The sequence below is a fragment of the Cornus florida genome, unplaced genomic scaffold (assembly GCF_030987335.1).
Source record: "Cornus florida cultivar Cherokee Brave unplaced genomic scaffold, ASM3098733v1 CherokeeBrave_3.0.0_Hap2_Chr07, whole genome shotgun sequence".
NCBI lineage: Eukaryota > Viridiplantae > Streptophyta > Magnoliopsida > Cornales > Cornaceae > Cornus > Cornus florida.
The window spans coordinates 8,569,685-8,590,376 of NW_026775577.1; the positions used below are offsets into that span (position 1 = coordinate 8,569,685).

General features: G+C 35.1%; 3 protein-coding genes across 5 annotated transcripts; 2 read left to right on the forward strand and 1 right to left on the reverse strand.

Annotated features, from left to right (window-relative positions):
• Window positions 1-598: 598 nt before the first annotated feature.
• Window positions 599-8,783, reverse strand: LOC132316014 (ultraviolet-B receptor UVR8). The gene is made up of 9 exons (XM_059814497.1): window positions 8,584-8,783; window positions 7,798-8,057; window positions 6,214-6,407; window positions 6,080-6,127; window positions 5,410-5,482; window positions 4,941-5,112; window positions 2,653-3,084; window positions 2,380-2,571; window positions 599-945 (listed from the first exon to the last, which is right to left on the reverse strand). Exons 2-9 carry the CDS (start codon window positions 8,048-8,050, stop codon window positions 879-881), a joined length of 1,431 nt encoding a protein of 476 aa, XP_059670480.1. The 5' UTR covers window positions 8,051-8,057; window positions 8,584-8,783; the 3' UTR covers window positions 599-878.
• A 933-nt stretch (window positions 8,784-9,716) lies between these two features.
• On the forward strand, window positions 9,717-13,530 carry LOC132316016 (uncharacterized). The gene is made up of 8 exons (XM_059814498.1): window positions 9,717-9,865; window positions 11,350-11,505; window positions 11,600-11,719; window positions 11,827-11,870; window positions 11,982-12,107; window positions 12,710-12,794; window positions 13,120-13,176; window positions 13,273-13,530. Exons 2-8 carry the CDS (start codon window positions 11,374-11,376, stop codon window positions 13,357-13,359), a joined length of 651 nt encoding a protein of 216 aa, XP_059670481.1. The 5' UTR covers window positions 9,717-9,865; window positions 11,350-11,373; the 3' UTR covers window positions 13,360-13,530.
• Window positions 13,531-14,897: 1,367 nt separating this feature from the next.
• On the forward strand, window positions 14,898-19,496 carry LOC132316017 (uncharacterized). Of its 3 annotated transcripts, none has more exons than XM_059814501.1 (9): window positions 14,898-15,074; window positions 16,427-16,516; window positions 16,626-16,781; window positions 16,877-16,996; window positions 17,103-17,146; window positions 17,257-17,382; window positions 18,240-18,324; window positions 19,031-19,087; window positions 19,182-19,496. In XM_059814501.1, the coding sequence occupies exons 3-9, from the start codon at window positions 16,650-16,652 to the stop codon at window positions 19,266-19,268; spliced, it is 651 nt and encodes a 216-aa protein (XP_059670484.1). In that variant the 5' UTR covers window positions 14,898-15,074; window positions 16,427-16,516; window positions 16,626-16,649; the 3' UTR covers window positions 19,269-19,496. The 3 variants fall into 3 exon arrangements, with proteins under 3 accessions (XP_059670484.1, XP_059670482.1, XP_059670483.1); XM_059814500.1 differs by lacking the exon at window positions 14,898-15,074 and adding an exon at window positions 16,219-16,331; XM_059814499.1 differs by lacking the exon at window positions 16,427-16,516.
• The last annotated feature ends 1,196 nt before the right edge of the window (window positions 19,497-20,692 follow it).

The following is a 20,692-nucleotide window of genomic DNA, read 5'->3' on the forward strand; positions in this document are numbered from 1 at the left end:
TTACCAATATATCATCGTGCATTCTTGATATGGGGCATTCGGGTTGAAAATGAGGACCTTAATATTCAGAACGGGTTCTGGGACATTCGGTTCTGTTTTGAGACCTGAATGCATGCACCATTGACAGCAGCACAGTTCTATGTGAGTATTAGTGACATGTAAGCAATACATGAATTATCAGAAAAATCAAACAAACAACCAAGAAATTTGCAGTGACGCTTTCCAATCAAGAGGGGGAGTCTCAATCGAAGAGGATGGAGCCGAAGCTCGCCCAAGTTCCAATCAACCCATGCCGCCCTGGTTGCTCCGCCATGTAAGACAGTAAGGATGGCAGGGCAAGATAGCAAGTAAAGTTCCATTCTGTTGTGTAGAAAAAACTAGCTAAGACCCCTAAACCCTAATATATCCATTGTGAACTCTCTACCAAGAAGTCGACCATGTGGACTTGTATTAAGAATTTGAAACTGTTTTTATGACTGTATGTGCATGGAAATGGATGTTCTAAGACTTATGCAATGCAGCTTAGCTATTCGATAGTTTTCAGGAAAAAGTCGTTCATTCTAACACGTATGGATGTTCTTACAAACAAAGCATGGTAAGTACCAATCCAAAAGCTTCGACCTCATTACATAATATTAATATGAACACCTGGTATTATGCTGTCAAATATGAAGTACAGGGACTAATGATGGTTTTACAAATGTTTAACTACACATCCAAGATTACAGGATTTCAATGATCAGTCATTGATAATTTAATGACAAAAAGCTCCCCTGTTTTTCGAGTCTGCCTTCTTGGATCAATAATAAAGAGATGATATACAGTTAATACACAACAACAGGATAGTTGGTAATACTGGAACCAGTTTGATTGTATTCTCAGTTCCTGACCTCTTCAAATTCATCTTCTTCGTACCAGCAATCACCAACGTCAAGCAAATGTTCCCTGTAGAGACAACAACTGGTTTACACGGCTGCTTCATCACAAGTACGCAAGTAAAATTGAAGAAATGAAAGCAGATAATATATAGCATAAATGAATGTGTAATGAATATCTACTGGAAATAATTTGCAACAAAATTCACGGCTGAGAAGATACGCTGTGTTGCAATTGCACCCGAAAAACTATACAAAAAATAGATAAGCATGCAAACAAACAAATAGCAAAGACCAGATGATCAGTGATCCTTTATATTCATTTAACTCAAACAATAAGACTAAAAACCAGTGTGGACTTCTGAATTCAAAAATAACATTCAATTCAAATATTGTTTGTAGCAAATGCCTAGCAGCCATTGACAAACAGCTCAGACTCAGCTCAATTAAAAGCTTGCTCACGCTCATTCATTCAATTAAACAAGCCAAACTCAAGCCTAAGTTTCAAGCATATTTATTGAATGAGCCACACTTGAACAAGATAGCGAATGGCAGATCTAGTCCACATTGATCCATGTAAGAACCTTCACATTTTGTCTTCTAAGTGTACTTTCAATCTGGGAAGGCGTTTCAACCTTTAATAGTCAAAGATCTGTAAATTTGCTTCCACTTATCAAACAAAAAAAAAAAAGGATATATAATTCATGATTGGGTTTGAGGGTTTGATATGACAGTCATCTTCTCCTTGAACACTGCTAGCCGCTCATTGTTCCATAGTAGTGAGGCTAGCTCAAACAAGCCAAGTACATGCTCCATCAAAAGGTTGGAAACCAAGCCTAAACAACATAAGCCAAGCTCACAAGTGCCAGCAGCATCTATACCTAGCTGACCGAAGCCTAACAGCACAATGCTCAGCTTGGCTCAGCTCTTTACAGCCCCCTATCAAATCCTGGGTAAGCCTAAGATATGAACGCAATGGATATTTCCAAATGTTGAGCTCGGTTGAGATCTTGGTTGTTAACTAAAAAAGAAAAAGAAAAAAATGGGTTGAGCTTTTGGGTATAAGAGCGAGCTTTGCAGTATAGGAGCTTAAAAGAAGAACCCAAGTCCTAGTTACAGGTTGGTTCTCAGAGTTTTCAAAAAATTTGGTACAGCCACAAAATATATAGAAGGTGGTTCACAGAGAATGAGAGCTTTAACAATTATTTAAAAGCATTATGTTCCGGATTATTTATTCCAATGACTAGACAATAGAGATGGTTCTTATCAGCTTCATTCACAAGTGTCTAGTTCGAGAAGGAAGTGGATTAAAGGATAAAAAATTCCATCACAGGGTGCAAAAAGATGAAAAATTTGCTAAAAGTAAGTTTGATCAAATAATTTAGAAACAGGAATGACAAAATGAACTTCAAGTAGGCGCTAGACAAAAAACAACTTTGGAGAACAATAGGCAGGGATGATGTATCCTATCCAAAGAGCCACAACTCTTGAGCAAAATCAATACCTTAATCTTTCACAAAAGCGTACTAGAGCATCTGATCCAGTTCTGGCCGCGATATCCTCAACCTCAGAAGCATTTGACAGAGTCAGAGTGTCTGCTATCCTGAACTCGCACAACTCCTTCAAGGAACATGCATCCGTCAACACAGCTGAATGGCCACCACCAGCAGCCAGTTTCCGTACTTCCCCAACGCACCTACATGAATAATTATTTCAGCAGAACTACTTTTATCTATGATGCTCGAAAAACAAAAGGCAGTAACTAGCTATACCATACCAATCAACGGGTGATGGATACCAAGCATATGTGGATTTCTCATTAGCAGCTTGACCATAGCTATTGTAACCCCATCCATGAATTCTTCCATCTCTTGTAGAAATAAGTGTGTGAGAATGTCCACAAGCAACAAGTTGCACATCAGCTGGGACAACCAAAACAGGGATATTGCGAAGCATCATGTCAGATCCATTAGGGACACATGAGAACAATCCAGTTTGAGGACCAAGGCCTAGCTGCCCTGCTTGACCACCACCCCAAGCATAAAGAGCCCCTTTCACAGTCATAGCACATGTATGCACACCACCACATGCAATATCCTTTATGAATATGTCGTCAAGGGAAACCACTCGCCTAGGTAATAACTCGTTATCCCCATACTGAAGAGAACAATGCCCAAGTTGACCCATATTTCCTAGCCCCCAGGTATAGCTGTGAAAACAAGAAGAAATAATGCAAATGATAAAGAATTTGCCAGAATTTGAAATGCTATGAAAAAAATGACCTCAAAGCAATCGAAAAGTGAAAGGGTGGAGGATATCTTGAATGAAAATAGTCCATCCAGAACCAGATAATAAACTCAATAGACAGAGACTGCCACGATCAATATGCAAAATATATAGGAAACTGAATTCAATTAACTCAGCTAGTAAATAACTATGTTAAATATGGAATAATAAACTCAAAAAACAGAGACTGCCAGGATCAATATGCAAAATATATAGGAAACTGTATTCAATTAACTCAGCGAGTAAATAACTATGTTAAATATGGAACTACTACATTTTTTCTCTCTTCAAGTGGAACTATTTTTATGTGATCTGCAACTAAATGGGTCATTCAATTAGGACCTACCAATGTTATTCTAATAGAATGAAGCCTATGCAAAAAATTTGATGGAAACACCAAAAATACTAAAAGAATATAAAAGATGCTTAGAATTGAGGGGATCAGAATTCTTTAACTAGAAATTATGCTCTTAATTGAAGGCCCTCGACATTAAAGAAATTTAATACATACGACATTGGCTCGGGAAATGTTAACTACCATTAATGATTAATTGCTATAAGTTACAAACTATTGTATTGTTCCTCAAGTCAAATCAAATAAAACCATACAGACCAAGGATGGTGACATGTTCATTTACAAAAAAAAAGGGGGGGGGGGGGGGGGGGGGGGGGAGAAAAAAAAAAAAAAAGATGATGGTACCATGCATGTAGGTAAATGGTGCAACTGCACAAGTACCAAGTTTGTGTCCAGCCTTGAGAAACCCAATAATCCCAACCTCTGGACGTGACTAGACAAATGTGCATGTATGAAGTAAAAAGCATACCAAAAAAAAATGGAAAACAAGAGAAAATACATACATATATATATATAATTGAAATCTAAGACACTTGAGCTATAAAAAACAATTCCAAGAAATATTTTTCAAGGCATAGAAAGGAACAACAGCAAAGAATAACAATTCAGGGGGAGGAAAGAGAGAGAGAGAGAGTTATCCTCGTCTTCAATAAATTTTATTGATGATTAACTTGCATTGTGGCATTTAAATAGGTTGACTCCAAATTTACATCACACAGTGAACATGATATTATCTTTGCAGCGTCTCTTTAATTAAAACATATAATTGATCATATTAATGATCAATTAATATGCGAACTCTTTCTGGATATATATACATATATTATACCTAGAGAGAATTTGTATAAAATTTGTAAGGGTAACAGGAAACATGCATGTCGTTTTGACTCTCTCTAGCTATATATATAAAGCACAAAAGAAAAGGAGAAACAGAGGGCAAAACAAACTTAAAAGGAAGAACCAAATAAATAATTAGGTGCCACTCCAGTTTTAGATCCCCTAATGCCGTATCCACCCATTATATGGGAAACTCAAATACCCCTTAATCGCACAATAATACAGACAATACACATGCATGTGTTCACAAGTACAAATTTACAGAACAGTACCATTTCCCATCAGTATCTAAGCAATATGAAGAGAAAATATTAAAAGCAAAAGTAAAATGCATAAGTTAGTAGCATGAACTACAAGACATTTAGAATAAAGTAATTTTCAGTGGCGTAGATAGCCAAGCTGCGGGACCAAACTCGTGAATCAAGGTGTATCACATCCACCGCATCCTGTCTGCTGACTACTGAGATCTCCATAAGAAATGTTTTTTTAACCATCAAACAATTTCACCTGTGCCATGCGGATAACCACAATTCTTTTGCTTAAAAATAGAACTTATCCCATCAAGAAAGGTCCTTCAGATCACTTACACCTCGCCTTTCTCTGAAATAGCTGCAGTGTGGTACTCCCCGCATGACACTTGGGTTATCTTCACAAGCTCAGGGGCTTCATCAAGGAACTTCGCGTACGCACTTATAACACGAGCTCCCTGAAGTCCCTCACAAGTAACACCTCTTCCAAGCTGACCATATTCATTGTAGCCTGGTTTATCAGAACAGTGATTAAATTTTAATTAATTCATTGCCTGACACCGGAGAATGAAGACATAGTCGTCCTTTCTGACGTGTATTGTGAATGAAATATTAGAAAGGCAGGTAAGTATATATGATCAGATACAAACTCTGTGCATTAATATATCTGCACACACATATTCATACATCTTTCATCAAAGAAATTAACTGAGTACATAGAAGACGGTTGCATGGAATGTATGAACTGTATTTCAGAGAAAGAGGAGAAAAAGTATAGCACTAAATCATGAATTTAGAAATGTATTACCCCAAGCTTGAAGCAGGCCATCCTCTGATAGAGCCACAACATGGACAGCCCCACAAGAAACTTGGCGAATGGTCTGAAACAAATGAAATGATTCAATATTAATATGCAAATTGGAAGTTAAAAAAAAAAAAAAAAAAAAGAGTGGAGGAACATTTTCATGTTCTTTTGATAGGAAATACTATCTGTCTGTAAAGCAACCAGGTCATGCAGAATCAACAAATGAACTCAAGAATATCAGCTTGATTTTGTACAGATGCCTTAATTATCATACAGTTCAGAACATTTAGACGCAAATCCATGCATCAGATTAAACTTATCAAACAAATGACAAGGGACCACTCTTAAAGGTAAAAGAAGTTCAAAGATTAAATTCACAAATAAAGTCTGAAATCATCCCGATGTTGTAAAATATTTGATAGATAACTGGGATGACACAGTTCCAAGCAAGAAGGTATGAGTACCATATACATTTGAGAATCTAAGAGTTACCGATTCATATTTGAAAAGGAAAATTCCAACTGCAATAACTAGTGTAAGTTACTATAGTTAATTATTCTTATATTATATGGCACTGATTAGGAATCTTGTTTAAGGTCTGGCCATTGCCCATAAATGAAACAGTTGCATATTCAATTTTATCCTTGTAGTAAATCAAAAATACATCAAATACCGTATTTGGAGTAAAGGCTCCCCAATACAAACGTGGATAATTAGAGCCCTGAGAAGACAAAAAAAACAAAAGATACTTAGAAGGATCTATTAAAAGATAAGAAATGATGAACCTAAAGGAATAACAAGTACTACCTGATTTTGCCCCCAAACCCAAAGTCTTCTAGATGAGATGGTTCCATCATTTTCACGCGGTTCTGCAATAGCAGCAGTGCAATGGGCTCCGCAAGATACTGATATTACAAATTCAGTCTGCAGTTGTTTTACTTTCTTGGGGTGTTTCCTACCGTTCTCAGTTCCATCCCCTAATTGGCCAAATTCATTTGCCCCTGAAAACTCATGCAGAATTGGTTACTGATGGTATAAGGCTATAAGCAATTAAAAAACACAGTTTTCATTACAAGGAAAATACATGTTTATCCATGCAACAATTCAGCAGCTATAATTATGCTTAAACCAACCATAATCAGGACTCCTCAGCTCATTAATTGGTTTCCCTTTTTGACTGTTCTTCTCCTATCAAACTCAGTGAGACAAACCTAAATCTCAACAATCTCCTGATATTTAGGATGTCACCTCTTTGGTACAATACTAAAGGCTCTGATTTTAACCGGATAAATTTTTTCTAAGATTTTTTCTTCTTTTTTTTTTTTAGAAAAACAAAGTTTAGAAGAATAGTGATGCTCTCCTAATCTGTTAAAAATACATGAATAATTTATTCCATATAGAAATAGAGCCTTCAAGGCGTTTTTCCATTCCATATAGAAATAGAGCCTTCAAGGTGTTTTTCCTCTGATTTTTTTTTTATAAGAACCATTTTAGCTCAAACATATGAGCTTGAGAAAAAAGTATATATTTTTTACAATTTATTTTTTAATATACAGATAGACAAAATGTAAATGTTGTGTTGATTGTACCAAGTTAATAGCATGAACAAATATATAACATTGCATCTAAATTGATTGAATGCTATATGCTAGAATAGCACTAAATATACAATTGACTACTTCTGACAACAAATTATAAGAAGTAAAAAAAAAAAAGGTGAAGAACAACAAAAATTATAAATCAAGATTTTCACAGCTCCAAAAGACGTCAGGATCTCTCTGCAGGACATCAGTAACTAAAATCTTCCGTGCCATTTTGGAAAATTATATTACAATTAGGGTTATATTCTACATCTCATGTATGCGCTGCAATTATATTCAAACTTCCTTGTTATTTTACCATGCATTCAAATTCTCATGCATCTTATATTGGAAATACAAGGATGAAGCTAATAGGGAGTGGTAGCTAGTAGAAAAAGTCTATGCAGGGGAAAAATAATCAAATCCTCAGTTCAACACTTCCGTTTCTTCTTGTATAACAAGAAAATAAGCCACCACAAGTTCACCAATCATCCTCATTTCCTTGCCTTTGCAGGCAGTGAGAATGGATTTAAGCGCCCATGGTCAGGACCCAGTTGCAGTGTAAAATGGTCAACAATGAGCAAAGAAATCACAGGAGTCATAGATATGTTAAATTTTATTTGGACAGAGCAACACCACATAAATTGGGATTGAGAATATGACTTCTACTCAAGTGAAAAAAATCACAAGAAACATAAATCCTAACCTAAGAAAATATTTTGTGGTAAATCACCAATAAATCCAATGAAAATAAGTTTCAAACTTTAATGAAATAACAAACTTAAGCATAATGCATGAGCAGAGAGCAAACCCCAAGTAAAAAGCGACCCGTCTGAGGCCACCGCCGCAGTGTGCTCTCGGCCACAAGCAATATCCAACCAGCGTGAATTAATGCCGGCAGGGCATCCGAAAAGCTCAGGTGGGAGCTGCTTCGGGATCCTCAAGTTCCTCTCTTTACCCTTTCTAGCCGTTTGCCCAGACTGGTTATAGCCCCATACATAAATTGCACTCTTGGTTGGAAGGCTCGCAGGCCGGGAGTCACCCAAAATGTCATCAAGATCCATTTTAAACCTAGAAGCCATAGTAATCAGAACATAATTAAGCAATTCAAACAACAACAATGATTAAGATGCAATTCAACAATGTGTGCAATGAGAGTTGAACAAATTGAGACCCAGACTAGCTCAAAATCCAAAATTTGTGTTACCAAAAACTAATTGAAACAGAAAATTCTGAATTTGACAGCAGGAATCAAGAGAAGTGAAATTAGGGGCAAAAGGGTATGCATAAACCAAACGATTCCATCCTTATTACATCAAAATGATCTGTTTGGTCGCTAAGAAACCTGAGGAAAACAAAAGATACTCAAGTGCGTATACCTTCTTTTTTTTATTCTTTCCTTTTCCTTGGGATTTCTCATAACCAAACGCATAACTAAACAAAGTTAAGGGAAAATCTAAATTTCGAATTGATTCAATTCAACGCAACACACACAACACTAGTGACAAACTAGAAAACCGAAAAGGAAAGAAAGCAAAAACAGAAAGGAAATGAACGAGAAAATTCGATCCGAGGAAAGAGGGAAGAGAGAATGTACCTGAATCTGAAGGACTGAATCTGAAGAAATGAAGTGTAATTGGATATCTAAATTTCAGATAAAATTAAATTGGAATGATTAAATTGGGAAGAGAGAGAACGAGAAAAAAAAAAATGAGAGATTGGATTGTATTGTTGAGGTTCCGAGAACCTTGGGAGAAGGTTTGGTGAACCTGTCCGTGCTCCAGTACCACTGTTGCATAACCGAATCTTCAAGATTAAATAGTACCACCTGATTATTTTTATTTTTTTTTTTTTCTGATAAAGAATTCTCAAAATAAGTCAAAAATAATAATGGGCCATTAAATAATGTTAAATTGCAAAAATTGTTTAAAATTACAAAATTATTACTTAATGTTAAATTACAAAATTGGCCTTAGTTTTAAAAAATTATTACCAATATTTTCTTAATTTTAACTTGAGTAATGCTTTTACAAAATCTTTGAGCACAATATTTTTCATGAGCTCTCTTTTAAATTACTATTTGGACAAAGAAAATAATGCACAAATTATATCATCATATTATAAATATTAAAGTTATGTTATTGTAAAAAAAATAATAATAATAATTTAAAATGTCATAAAATAAAATTATACGAGACACTTGCATTATTAGCAAAAATACAAATTAAAAAGAAAAATAACTTTGCTTGATCAAATTTAATAGTGTAATTTGATTGAAATAAATAGACTTATGTAATCTATTTTAAATAAATTTTAATACAAAATTTTAATTATATAATCTTTATACAATTATCTTTTTAAATGATTAGATTGTGTTTCAATATTTATAAAGGAACACAATAAAAAGATAAATGTTATTATAAAGTGTCATGGGTTAAAACTTCATTTGAGCATCACTCTGGTATATAAATATAATATTAAATGATATCTTTGAAGTCCAATCATCTAGATGATTAAGGTCTACAACTTAAACTAGGGATAAAAAGTCAAAGAAGTGATTTTTAAAAGATTAGCGTGGAGACCAACCATGAAAGAGAAGAAGAGAAAGAAAATAAGTAATTATTTATACTGTCGTCTTCATATAAAATATCTCTTTCTTTTTTTATTTTTTATTTTGGTATATGAAGACGACAGTATAAATAATTACTTATTTTCTTTCTTTTTTATGCATTCTTTGACTTTCTTTAATCCGTAACCAACTTTTCTTCTCCAATACTTCCCACCAAACTGTATAAAGCAGAAAACGTGTTTGTTTCGCAAGAAAATACACATCCTGCTGCTCAGTAGTCAGTACTCATCTGGTTTCCAGACTTTTCCAGGTTAGTTTTTGTATAATTATATATAAATATATTTTTTTTTCTCACTTTCTATGCCTGCTAATTCTTTTGGTTCTTGCTGATCATGTTCTTCAAATTTTATTTCACTGCTTTCCTGATGTAATTTGTATTCAATTCTGGTGAACTCGTTGAATTGTTGAATATTTTACCAATCTAATCAAAAGAAAGAAAACCCATTTGTAATTAAACATTATATATCCAACATCATCTAATTGCTAAACAATATCTGAAAATGTTTTCTAATTCTGATTAAGAAAGGTCAAAGTTTGGAGAATGATCGAAAATTTACCTCTTCGTGGATTCCTCTAAGGGAAAAGGGCCACATGCTTAACAAATTATTGGCTTGTGTAAATCTCTGCTTCAATGCAAGAGATATTGAACCTCAAATTGATTAATTTGGTTCGAAACCCGAAACAGCCTTTCCATGTAGAGTTAAAAGTGCATATATCAAATTCTCCTCGGACTCTGCGTACATCAAACTCTCCTCAAAATCTAATCACACGTAGAGTTAAAAGTGCCTACATCAAACTCTCCTCAGACTCTGCAGTGACAGCCCCCTCATGCACCTGGCTAGTCATTTTTTCATATTGAGGAGCCAAACAATTTTTTGTAGTTTTCTCTTCTCACACTCGATCCTTTTAAAGAAGATGGCCCGAATTATATTTTTAAAAAAAATGAACCGCTATTTGATTCCCTTCTCTGCTTAGTTAAAACCATGAAATTTGACACAAAGACATTGCTTTCTTCAAAAATGGGCTTTTTATCTGATCTTCCATACAATCTACAATAATTCCATATCAATTCAAATCCATTTTATAATTTGTAATATGCGTAAAGGAGATGAATAGATGACACTCGAGCTGAAGCTAAAAAAAAAATCTGTTGATTGAACATATGTGAATGATGGGATACTTCCCAAACAATAATTACCGGCCCTCTTGAGGACAATTTTGGCTGTGAGAAGCAGCCATCTTCTGACTTTCATCTGTACAGTGAGCTTGGTTGTGAGAGGTAGCCATCTTGAAACTTCATCTCTCGATCTTTCTCGCCCATTGGTGTAGGTTTTAAGCCAAGCCACATTAAATATTGTGTGTTCTGTGGATTGTTGTTTTTGCATCTTTTCGGACAATTTTGGCTGTGAGAAACAGCCATCTTGTGACTTTCATCTGTATAGTGAGCTTGGTTGTGAGAGGCAGTCATCTTGAACCTTCATCTCTCGATCTTTCTCGCCCATTGATGTAGGTTTTAAGCCAAACCATGTTCCCGTGGATTGTTGTTTTTGCATCTTTTCTTGGTCTTGTTTCAATTCGGATATCAGAATAACACTATCAGAATTTAGCACAAAGTTTAGGGCAACAGTCCATGGGATTTTAGTATTGTTTGTCTTTGATTAAGGCTTTTGAAGAATAATGGTTTTTCTTGGTCTTTGCTTGTTGAATGTGAAACACCGAATGGTCATTTTTCAGGAAGCTTGCAAATACACTAGATTCATGGCTCAATCAACTAGCAGAAAGCTTATTCAAATTGATGTCAGTTCAGACACTGTGTGCCCATTTTGTTTTATGGGCAAAAAAAATCTGGACAACGCCATAGCTTCATCAAATAATCAATATGATTTTGAGGTTCTGATATTTTTCTCTTCTTATATGCTTGTGTATGTTTTATGATGCTCCAACGTATGTTTTCGAGTCTGATTTACTATCAGTCTATTAGCAGATTAGATGGCACCCTTTTTTCCTGGATCCTTCTGCCCCTAAAGAAGGCGTTGACAAGAGAGAGTACTTCAGGAGCAAGTTTGGATCTCGAGCTGACCAAATGCTAGCTCGGATGTCAGAGGTTTGTTTGCTCCCATTCCTTGAATAGTGAAATTTTACATTATCGGACTGCATTACATTTAATTTGGCTATCGTGTGATTCTTCATTCTGGGAGCTTTGCATTGCAGATTTTTAAGGGACTTGGGCTAGAATTCAACAAATCCGGACTAACGTAAGTTTCAAGTATTTTTCATTTACAAGAACTTTGTCAAGAAGGGGAAGTTGTGAAGAGTGAGGATGATTTATGCAGTGATATCACTTGACATTGTTTTGAAACATGCAGGGGAAGTACTCTGGATAGCCACAGGCTATTATATTTTGCTGGGAAGCAGGGTGTTGGTAAGCAGCATAGTCTCGTGGAGGAGCTGTTCCTAGGCTACTTTACACAGGCAAAGTTTATAGGTGACCGGTAAGTGCAATATTATTTTTTTTTTTTGAGAGCATGTTTGATGCACAAGAAAGTTATAATTGGCGTGTGTTATCGAACTTTGATTTAAACAATCCTTCTTTACCCCTTGTCCAAGTGGAACAATTTGAGGTTATTCCTTGTAGAATGACCATCATGTTTGATGTTCATGTCACTTTTGTAGCCCACTGCCCTAAAGATGGAGAATAAATAAAGCTGAGGATAAAAAAAAGTGATTCCATTTGATGTCTATTTTAATTAATGCGATTTGTATCTAATGAATTTTTGAAGTTCAATGAGTTCTGATGATAGGGGGTTCACGTTAAGAGGTTATCCAATTTTTCACTTAGTCTCAACCTTTTTGAATGTTCGTTCAATCAAAACTACTTTTATGGAGTTTCAAATAATTGTGACTAGCCGTCATTTAGGTCTACTACCACTTAGCTGATGAAACAATGTAGAGCTAAAAGAAGTTTTCATCATGGAGAATGGAGGTGCAAATGGAGCTTTTATCACGAATAAAATTATCTCGTATGGAGTTGGTGACTTTTCCGAATCTTTACAGACCTTCACAACAGCCATTGACATGTGCAACCTGATTGCAGGGAATTTCTTGTGGAATCTGCTCGGAAGGTTGGCATAGAAGGAGCAGCAGAGTTCCTCGAGGACCCCAATAATGGACTGAAGGAGGTAATCTCTTTAAGAACTTCATGCTTGTATTGATTTCTAGGAAGACAATGCAAGAGAAATCAAAACCTGAAATATCTTTAAAAACAAAATAAAATAAAATAAAAAAGGAACTGAACTTTTAGTTTTGAAGTTTCTTTAATTTTTAGTGTTTTGTTTATTCTTCTGCTCCTTTTAAATTCATAATTTTCTACCCAAATTCCCATAAAATACCAAAATTAATTTTATATATTTTCTCTTCCATGATTTAGGCAATTAAATATGGTCATAATCTTTGTTTCTTTGATGTCCATGATCGAACTGAGTTTGCTGTCTATCAACAATGCAGGTCAATGAAGACCTTGAGAAGTACTCTGCACATATTACTGGAGTCCCAAATTATGTGGTGGGTGATTCAAGAATCAAAATCTACACATTTCAATTTCAATTATGATTATGACTCTGCATTATAGTTCATCCACTAAACCGGTTCTCCTAACAGATTAACGGGAAGCATCAGCTGAACGGTGGCCAGCCCCCGGAGGTCTTCCTGAGAGCTTTTCAAGTGGCTGCAAGAGACAGCACCTAGCAAAACCATATGATTTTATTATATACTGTCTGTCTTGTGAAAAGATGCAACTTATAATCTCCCTACCCTTGAAAATAAAGTGGCTTGCCCAGTGTATCATGCATTGAGTGTGTAATAAAATTTTGAACTAATGACTATGATGATGATTATATACATATATGTATTGACATATATTAAGTGTGTTCGAAAATGTTCAAATAACTCTCTATACAAGCCCCTCCATTTTTGTTCTTCCTTTTTCCTTCCCTCAACAATCCCATTACCAGTTGGAGCTTAATTGGTAAGTGGTGAGTTTCTTGTTAAGATAAAAATTGGTGTAGGTGTATTTTTAGGTTTTGAAAATTTTCTAAAATGAAATTGGGTTAATTCAAAAAACCCTAGTAATTAATTTCAAAAAACCCTAGTAACTATATATTATTACACCCGGTCGGTTTCGGTTTACTCTTTTTTGTCACTAAATATATCCTTCAAAAGTAAATATATTGAAGAAATATCCTAACCCTTTGAACGTTTACTCTTGTTTTGTCACTAAACATATCCTTCAAAAGTAAATATTATAAATATATTGAAGAAATATCCTAACCTTTGAACAACATTTAACTCCAAATAAAGTCATATTTTGGATAAAAATGTGAGAAGTTGTCCCAAATAACAAGTCAACTTAGTGATTTCCCATCCAGTAACGTGGGGGAGTGGGGACCAAGTCCAACCATCACTGTATCTCTCAAAGTCATACATTGTATAAAAATGTGAGAAGTTGTCCCAAATAGAAAATCAAAATATTGATTTCCAATCCATGAATGTGGGGGACCAAGTCTAACTTCTCATTCTGTTTCTCAAATTTTTTTTTTTTCTTTTTTTTTTTCAGGCAAGAGTAGATAAAAGAAATGGTAAATTACACTCACTTTCTTTTAAATTTAGACAAATTATACACAAATTAGATCGTTCAACTCAAATGTGATTTTAAGTGGGCAAGATTTTCATACAAGAAAAAGATAAAATTATCATTTTATAAAATTTGGTCAATAAATTTACATGGAAAAAAAAACAAAAATTTGAGGTGTCGTTGAACACATGCATCAAATCTTAAGAGAGATTAAAGTAATAAAAGTTAAACATTCATGTATATAATTTATCTAAACCTAAAGTGAGACAAATATTATTTATCATATGAATCTGATAACCATGAAATTGGAGTTTTGGAATTGGAATTAGAGAAAAGTAATTCAAAAAATAAAACTAAAATTTTCTCCAATTCTATCTATTCCAATTACAAGGCTCTAATTAATTTCATGCCCAAACAGAGCATAAAAGAAATCACAATGACCATTCTATTATAATATTTTTATTTTCAAAATAAAAAAGATGAACGGGAAAGAAAATAGAGTTATTATTTATGTTCTCGTTTTAATATGCTATGTTTTATTATATCATCCTACTAAAAAAAATATCCCCTTTTTTTTTTTTTTTTGGGTGGCTTAAAAAACAGACAATTTCCCTTTTTATGCATTTTTTTAAAAAACAAATGGATCTTTCTTACACTACTTTGTTTCCATCATCTGTGATTGTAACCAACCCTTTTTCTCCAGGACTTCCCACCAAACTATATCGAGAAGAAAACGTGTTTGCTTCGCAAGAAAATAGGCATCCTGCTACTTACCCAAAAAAAAATAGGCATCCTGCTCAATACTCATCTGGTTTCCAGACATTTCCAGGTTACTCTTTTAGTAATTGCTCATGTTCTTTCAAAATTTATTTCACTGCTTTCATGATGTAATTTGTATTCAATTATGGTGAACTCGCTGAATTGTTGTATATTTTACCAATCTAATCGAAAAAAAAAAAGCGAAAAAAAAAACATTTCTAATTAAGCATTATATATCCAATATCATCTGGGTCTGGGCCTTCGGGGTTTGAAAGGAAAAAACTTTGAATTAAACATCCAGAAAATTGTGATTTTGTCGACCCTGCTTCAGTGCTTTGTGAATTTTCCTATTTGTAAATTGGGTTTGCTCTTGGCTGTCCTAATTGCTGCAGATTGTTTTGAATGGCTGAATACTATCTGAAAACGTTTTCTAATTCTGATTAATAATGGTCAAAGTTTGGAGAATGATCCAAAATTTATCTCTTCATGGATTTCTCTTAGGGCAAAGGGCTACCTGCTTAACAAATAGTTGGCTTGTGTAAATCTTTGATGCACTGCACGATATATTGAACTTTCGACTCTCGAATTAGAGTTTAGTTGAATTACCATTAATTTAATTTCAGATAATTGAAAGGTTTGAAACTGGAAACAGAAACAGCCTAAGGCTGCGTACATTTGACCATCCTCAGACCCCGAAATAGCAGGAGCCAAAGGTTGCCTGTTGATGGAGCCAAATAATTTTTGTAGCTTTATCTTCTCAGATTCTATCCTTTGAAAGAATATAGCCTGAATTATAAAAATGAACTGCTATTTGATTCCGTTCTATGCTGGGTTAAAATTATGGAATTTTACATTATGATAAAGGCATTGCTTTCTTCAAAAATGGGCATTTTATCTGATCTTCCATACAATTTACAACTATTCTATATCAATTAAAATGCATTTTATAATTCATAATATGCTTAAAGGAGATGATACCAGAGCTGAAGCTTCAGCTAATCTGCTAATTGAACAAACGTGGATTGTGGGATAATTCCCAAACAACAATTACCTGTCCTCTTGAGGACAATTTTATGTTGTGATGGTGTCTTGAACTTGGATTTTATTTTGGGTTGCAATAGAAAGTGTTCTTTTGTATGTTAAACCTGTGTATATAAGGGCCAACTTGGTTTTTTTGAGAGACGAACTCATTTTTGGTAGGAGGATCAGGGCTTTTGGTTGTGAGAAGTAGTCATCTTGTGACCTTCATCTGTATAGTGGACTTGTACTTAGTTGTGCAAGGCAGCCATCTTGAAGCTTCATCTCTCTATCGTCCTCGCCCATTGATGTAGGTTTTAAGCCAAACCACATTAATTATTGTGTGTTACTTGGATTGTTATTGTTGCATCTTTTCTTGGCCTCATTTTCAATTTCGGATATCAGATCTGCCATAACACTATCAGAATTCCAACACTTCAATCAGAGCTAATCAATCCATCCCCTTCCACCGACTTATCAAAGTTTAACACAAAGGTCCATGGGATTTTAGTATTGTTTGTCTTTGATTATAAGCTTTTGAAGAATAATCGTTTTTCTCAGTCTTTGCTTGTTGAATATGAAACACCAAATGGTCATTTTTCAGGGAGCTTTCAAATACACCAGATTCATGGCCCAATCAACTGGCAGAAAGCTTATTCAAATTGATGTTAGTTCAGACACTGTATGCCCTTGGTGTTTCGTGGGCAAAAGAAATCTGGACAAAGCTATAGCTTCATCAAATAATCAATATGATTTCGAGGTTCTGATATTCTTCTCTTCTTATATGCATATGTATGTTTTATGTTTTTCTAACGTATATTTTCCAATCTGAATCAATCTCTCTCATATTCGCAGATTAGATGGCACCCCTTTTTTCTGAATCCTTCTGCCCCTAAAGAAGGCGTGGACAAGCGAGAGTTTTACAGGAGCAAGTTTGGGTCTCGAGCTGAACAAATTTTAGCTCGGATGACAGAGGTTGTTTGCTCCCATCCCTTGAAAAGTGAACATAGATGTTATGGGACTGTATTACATTTAGTTTGGCTATCATGTGATAAGTCATTCTGAGAGCTTTGAATTGCAGATTTTTAAGGGTCTTGGGATGGAATACAACATGTCCGGACTCACGTAAGTTTCAATTATAGATCTTTTACAGAAATTTCATTAAGAAGGGAAAGCTGTGAAGTGTGAGAATGGTTTATGTAGTGATATCACTCAACAATGTTTTGAACATGCAGGGGAAATACTCTGGATAGCCACAGGCTTACATATTTTGCTGGGAAACAGGGTGTTGGTAAGCAACATAGTCTCATGGAGGAGCTGTTCCTTGGCTACTTCACACAGGCAAAGTATATAGGTGACAGGTAAGTGCAATTTGATTTTATTTTATTTATTTAGTTAAAAAAATTTCCGATAATCTTCAATTTTAAACACACGTCTCTATATGCAAATTTTTATGGTGCTTCACATTTAAATTTTCTTGGAACTGCCAGCTGTATTTTTAAGTAGGATAATTTCATGGAACTTTGAGTTTTTTCCTTTACAAAATAAAATACTCAAGTTCGCGTGTGTTTAGTTTTATAGATGCAAATTCATGCACAAGAAATTTATCATTGGCATGTCTTACCGAAATTTGATTTAAACAATCCTTCTTCACCCTTGTCCAAGGGGAACAATTTGAGCCTATTCCTTGTAGAATGATCTTCATGTTTGATGTTCATGTCACTTTTGTAGCCCACTGCCCTACAGATCAAGAATAAATAAAGATGAGGATAAAAAAAAGTGATTCCATCTGATGTCCATTTTAATATCTTTTATTGCATGCCAATAGCATCTAATAAATTTTTGAAGCATTGAAAAACTCGTGGATACCATAGAGGGCCAATTCTGGGTTCGATGAGTTCTGATGATAGGGGGTTCACATCAAGGGATTATCCGATTTTCATTTAATTTCAATCCTTTTGGATTGTTCATTCAATCAATAGCACTTCTCTGGATGGTTCAAATGATTGTGATGAATCATCATTTAGGCCTGCAACCACTTATCTGATGAAACCAAGTTAGAAGTAGAACTAATAGAAGTTTTCAGTGGAGAAATCATTAAATGAAGAATTAGTACACTGGTAAAATGGAGCTTTTATCATGAATAATATTGTCTTGTACAGAGTTAGTGATCTTTCCAAATCTCAACAGATCTTCACAACAGCCATTGACGTTGCAGGGAATTTCTTGTGGAATCTGCTAGGAAGGTTGGAATAGAAGGAGCAGCAGAGTTTCTTGAGGACCCCAATAATGGACTGAAGGAGGTAATCTCTTTTAGAACTACTTTATGCTTGAATTTATTTCTAGGAAGACAATGCAAGAAAAATTATAACTTGAGATCTTAAAAAATAAAAATAAAAAATGGAACTGAACTGTTGAGCTGGCTGCTGTAAGTTTTCAAGTTTTAATTTATTTGTATCCATTGGCAAGCAGCACAGTGTTATGTTTATTCTTCTTCACCTTTTGGCTGCCAAGTTGGCCGAGGAAAATAAAATTCATAAACCCTACAATAGCTTTCTCTACCCAAATTGCCATAAGATACCTAATTTCAGTTTTCAAAATCGGATGAGACTAGTAATTAGTCTGTCTAAAGATTCATGACGTGATAAAAGATATTCCCGAAGCATTTTGTTGCTTACCACGCCCTTCCTCCTCTCTAGGTGCCTAGGTATCACTATCCACAGTTAGCCTTTCCTTGTTTGAACCTCTCCCGTAACTTACTTTACTGAATTGAGGATGTTCGTGCACAAGGGTACTAGATTACCTAGCAGAAAAGATTTAAAAACCATCAAATGCAGTGCAGCCAGATAGCCTACTAAAATAAAGAGGAGAAAATGATGAAGACTAAAAAATTGATTTAAGATTTTATATCGTTCTCTTCCATGCTCTAGGCAATCAAATGGGATAATAAGCTTTTTTTTCTCCGATATCCATGAACGAACTGAGTTTTTATCTCTATCAACTATGCAGGTCAATGAAGATCTTGAGAAGTACTCAGCACATATTACCGGAGTCCCAAATTATGTGGTGGGTAATTCAACAATCAAATCTACACATTCAATTTCCGTTACAATTGTGACTATACATGCTAGTTCTTCCACTAAAATGGCTCTTCTAACAGATTAACGGCAAGCACCAGCTGAGCGGTGGCCAACCCCCTGATGTCTTCCTGAGAGCTTTTCAAGTGGCTGCGAGTGGAAGGACCTAGCATCCATATGATTTTATATACCATCTTCTGAAAAGATGCAACTTATATCGCCGTACTCTTGAAAATAAAGTGGCTTGCCCAGTGTATCTTTTCCTCTATCATGCATCGAGTGTGAGGATCTTGGAACTCATGTTTGATACAAGTATGTAATAAAATTTAGAACCAATGACTATGAAGATGATTTTATATATATATATAAATGGGCATATATTAAGTGTATTCGAAAAAGATATTGTTCATTACAAATGAATTATAGGGTGCAAATAACTGGGAGTATAGGAGAGAAGAAAGAGAGACAAAAGATAGGAAGAACTTGATCTGCTTTGCTCTCATTGACAGTGCTATATTACATAGCCTGGTAATTGTTTCCTGAAAAATCGTTTGCACTGTGTCCTGTGATTCTTGTATAAAAGTCTGTTGGAGACACAGTGAACACTGTTGTGGATGATTACCCTTTTATCCAAACACTACCAAGTTCCATACACCTTAAATTGGTCATGTGACTATATTGAATCTTGCAGAGCCATATAGCCTAACTCCTTATAATGGTTATCTGCATTGCTCTCTATACAACTCTCTCAACTTCTGTTTTTCCTTTTCCCTCTCAACTTCTGCTTTTCCTTTTCCCTTTCCTCCACGATTCCATTCACATTCGGAACCTATTGGAACCTAGTTAAGCATGATCGGATAGGTGTTAGAGGGACTCATCCCACATTGGATCCAGATATGGATTGGTATCTAGCACTACTCAGTTGGTATCAAAGTCCGACCAATCATTTGATTCAATGTTGTGCCAGTCCGGACACCTTTTGATTCAATGTTGTGCCAGTCCGGATTGTCTGCTCGGTAAACAGGGTGATCCAACTACAAAATTGCTAGTTCAGGTGAGAAGAGTGGCTCATCCCAACTACAACATTGCTAGTTTAGGTGAGAAGAGTGGCTCATCCACAAATGTAGATTCGTGTGAGGAGAATGTTAGTAGCTCGTCCCACAAATGTAGATTTTATGGCAATCATTCATGCTTTTGGTTTGATTCTTTAAAAGGGGTTCACAAAAAATCTGAAAATGGTGAATAATTATCATCTGAAGTCCCTTTTTAGCTGAAAAATACTACAATGAAGGCGCTCTCATCGTAACACTGTTCCTTTAAACCTTACTTCTACACGAGTTTCTACAATCTAAGCTCCTGCCAATGCAAAGCCTGGAGAGTATACAGCCTCTCCTAAATTATTCTCTGAGTGCCAGAAATGTATTATCCTTTTGTATTCCCATCCAACTCCAATTTTAAATGACCTTTGCATGGAAAAGTCATTTCCTGTTTCGACCATGCAACTTTCATATCACAGTGGAACAACCTCAATGTTGTGCTAGAGCCCACCCTCATATATATACATATATAAATATATAAATATGTACATATACAT

What these genes read in the sequence shown, in the direction of transcription:
- LOC132316017 (XM_059814501.1), top strand. Translation starts at nt 16,650, where the DNA reads ATGGCCCAATCAACTGGCAGAAAGCTTATTCAAATTGATGTTAGTTCA. An exon ending in GCAAAGTATATAGGTGACAG is followed by an intron (nt 17,383 to 18,239) that starts GTAAGTGCAATT and finishes TTGACGTTGCAG; the next exon opens with GGAATTTCTTGTGGAATCTG. An exon ending in CCGGAGTCCCAAATTATGTG is followed by an intron (nt 19,088 to 19,181) that starts GTGGGTAATTCA and finishes CTCTTCTAACAG; the next exon opens with ATTAACGGCAAGCACCAGCT.
- LOC132316014 (XM_059814497.1), bottom strand. Translation starts at nt 8,050, where the DNA reads ATGGATCTTGATGACATTTTGGGTGACTCCCGGCCTGCGAGCCTTCCA. An exon ending in GGGTTTGGGGGCAAAATCAG is followed by an intron (nt 6,128 to 6,213) that starts GTAGTACTTGTT and finishes TTGTCTTCTCAG; the next exon opens with GGCTCTAATTATCCACGTTT. An exon ending in TGGCCTGCTTCAAGCTTGGG is followed by an intron (nt 5,113 to 5,409) that starts GTAATACATTTC and finishes CTGATAAACCAG; the next exon opens with GCTACAATGAATATGGTCAG.
- LOC132316016 (XM_059814498.1), top strand. Translation starts at nt 11,374, where the DNA reads ATGGCTCAATCAACTAGCAGAAAGCTTATTCAAATTGATGTCAGTTCA. An exon ending in CCAATAATGGACTGAAGGAG is followed by an intron (nt 12,795 to 13,119) that starts GTAATCTCTTTA and finishes TCAACAATGCAG; the next exon opens with GTCAATGAAGACCTTGAGAA. An exon ending in CTGGAGTCCCAAATTATGTG is followed by an intron (nt 13,177 to 13,272) that starts GTGGGTGATTCA and finishes TTCTCCTAACAG; the next exon opens with ATTAACGGGAAGCATCAGCT.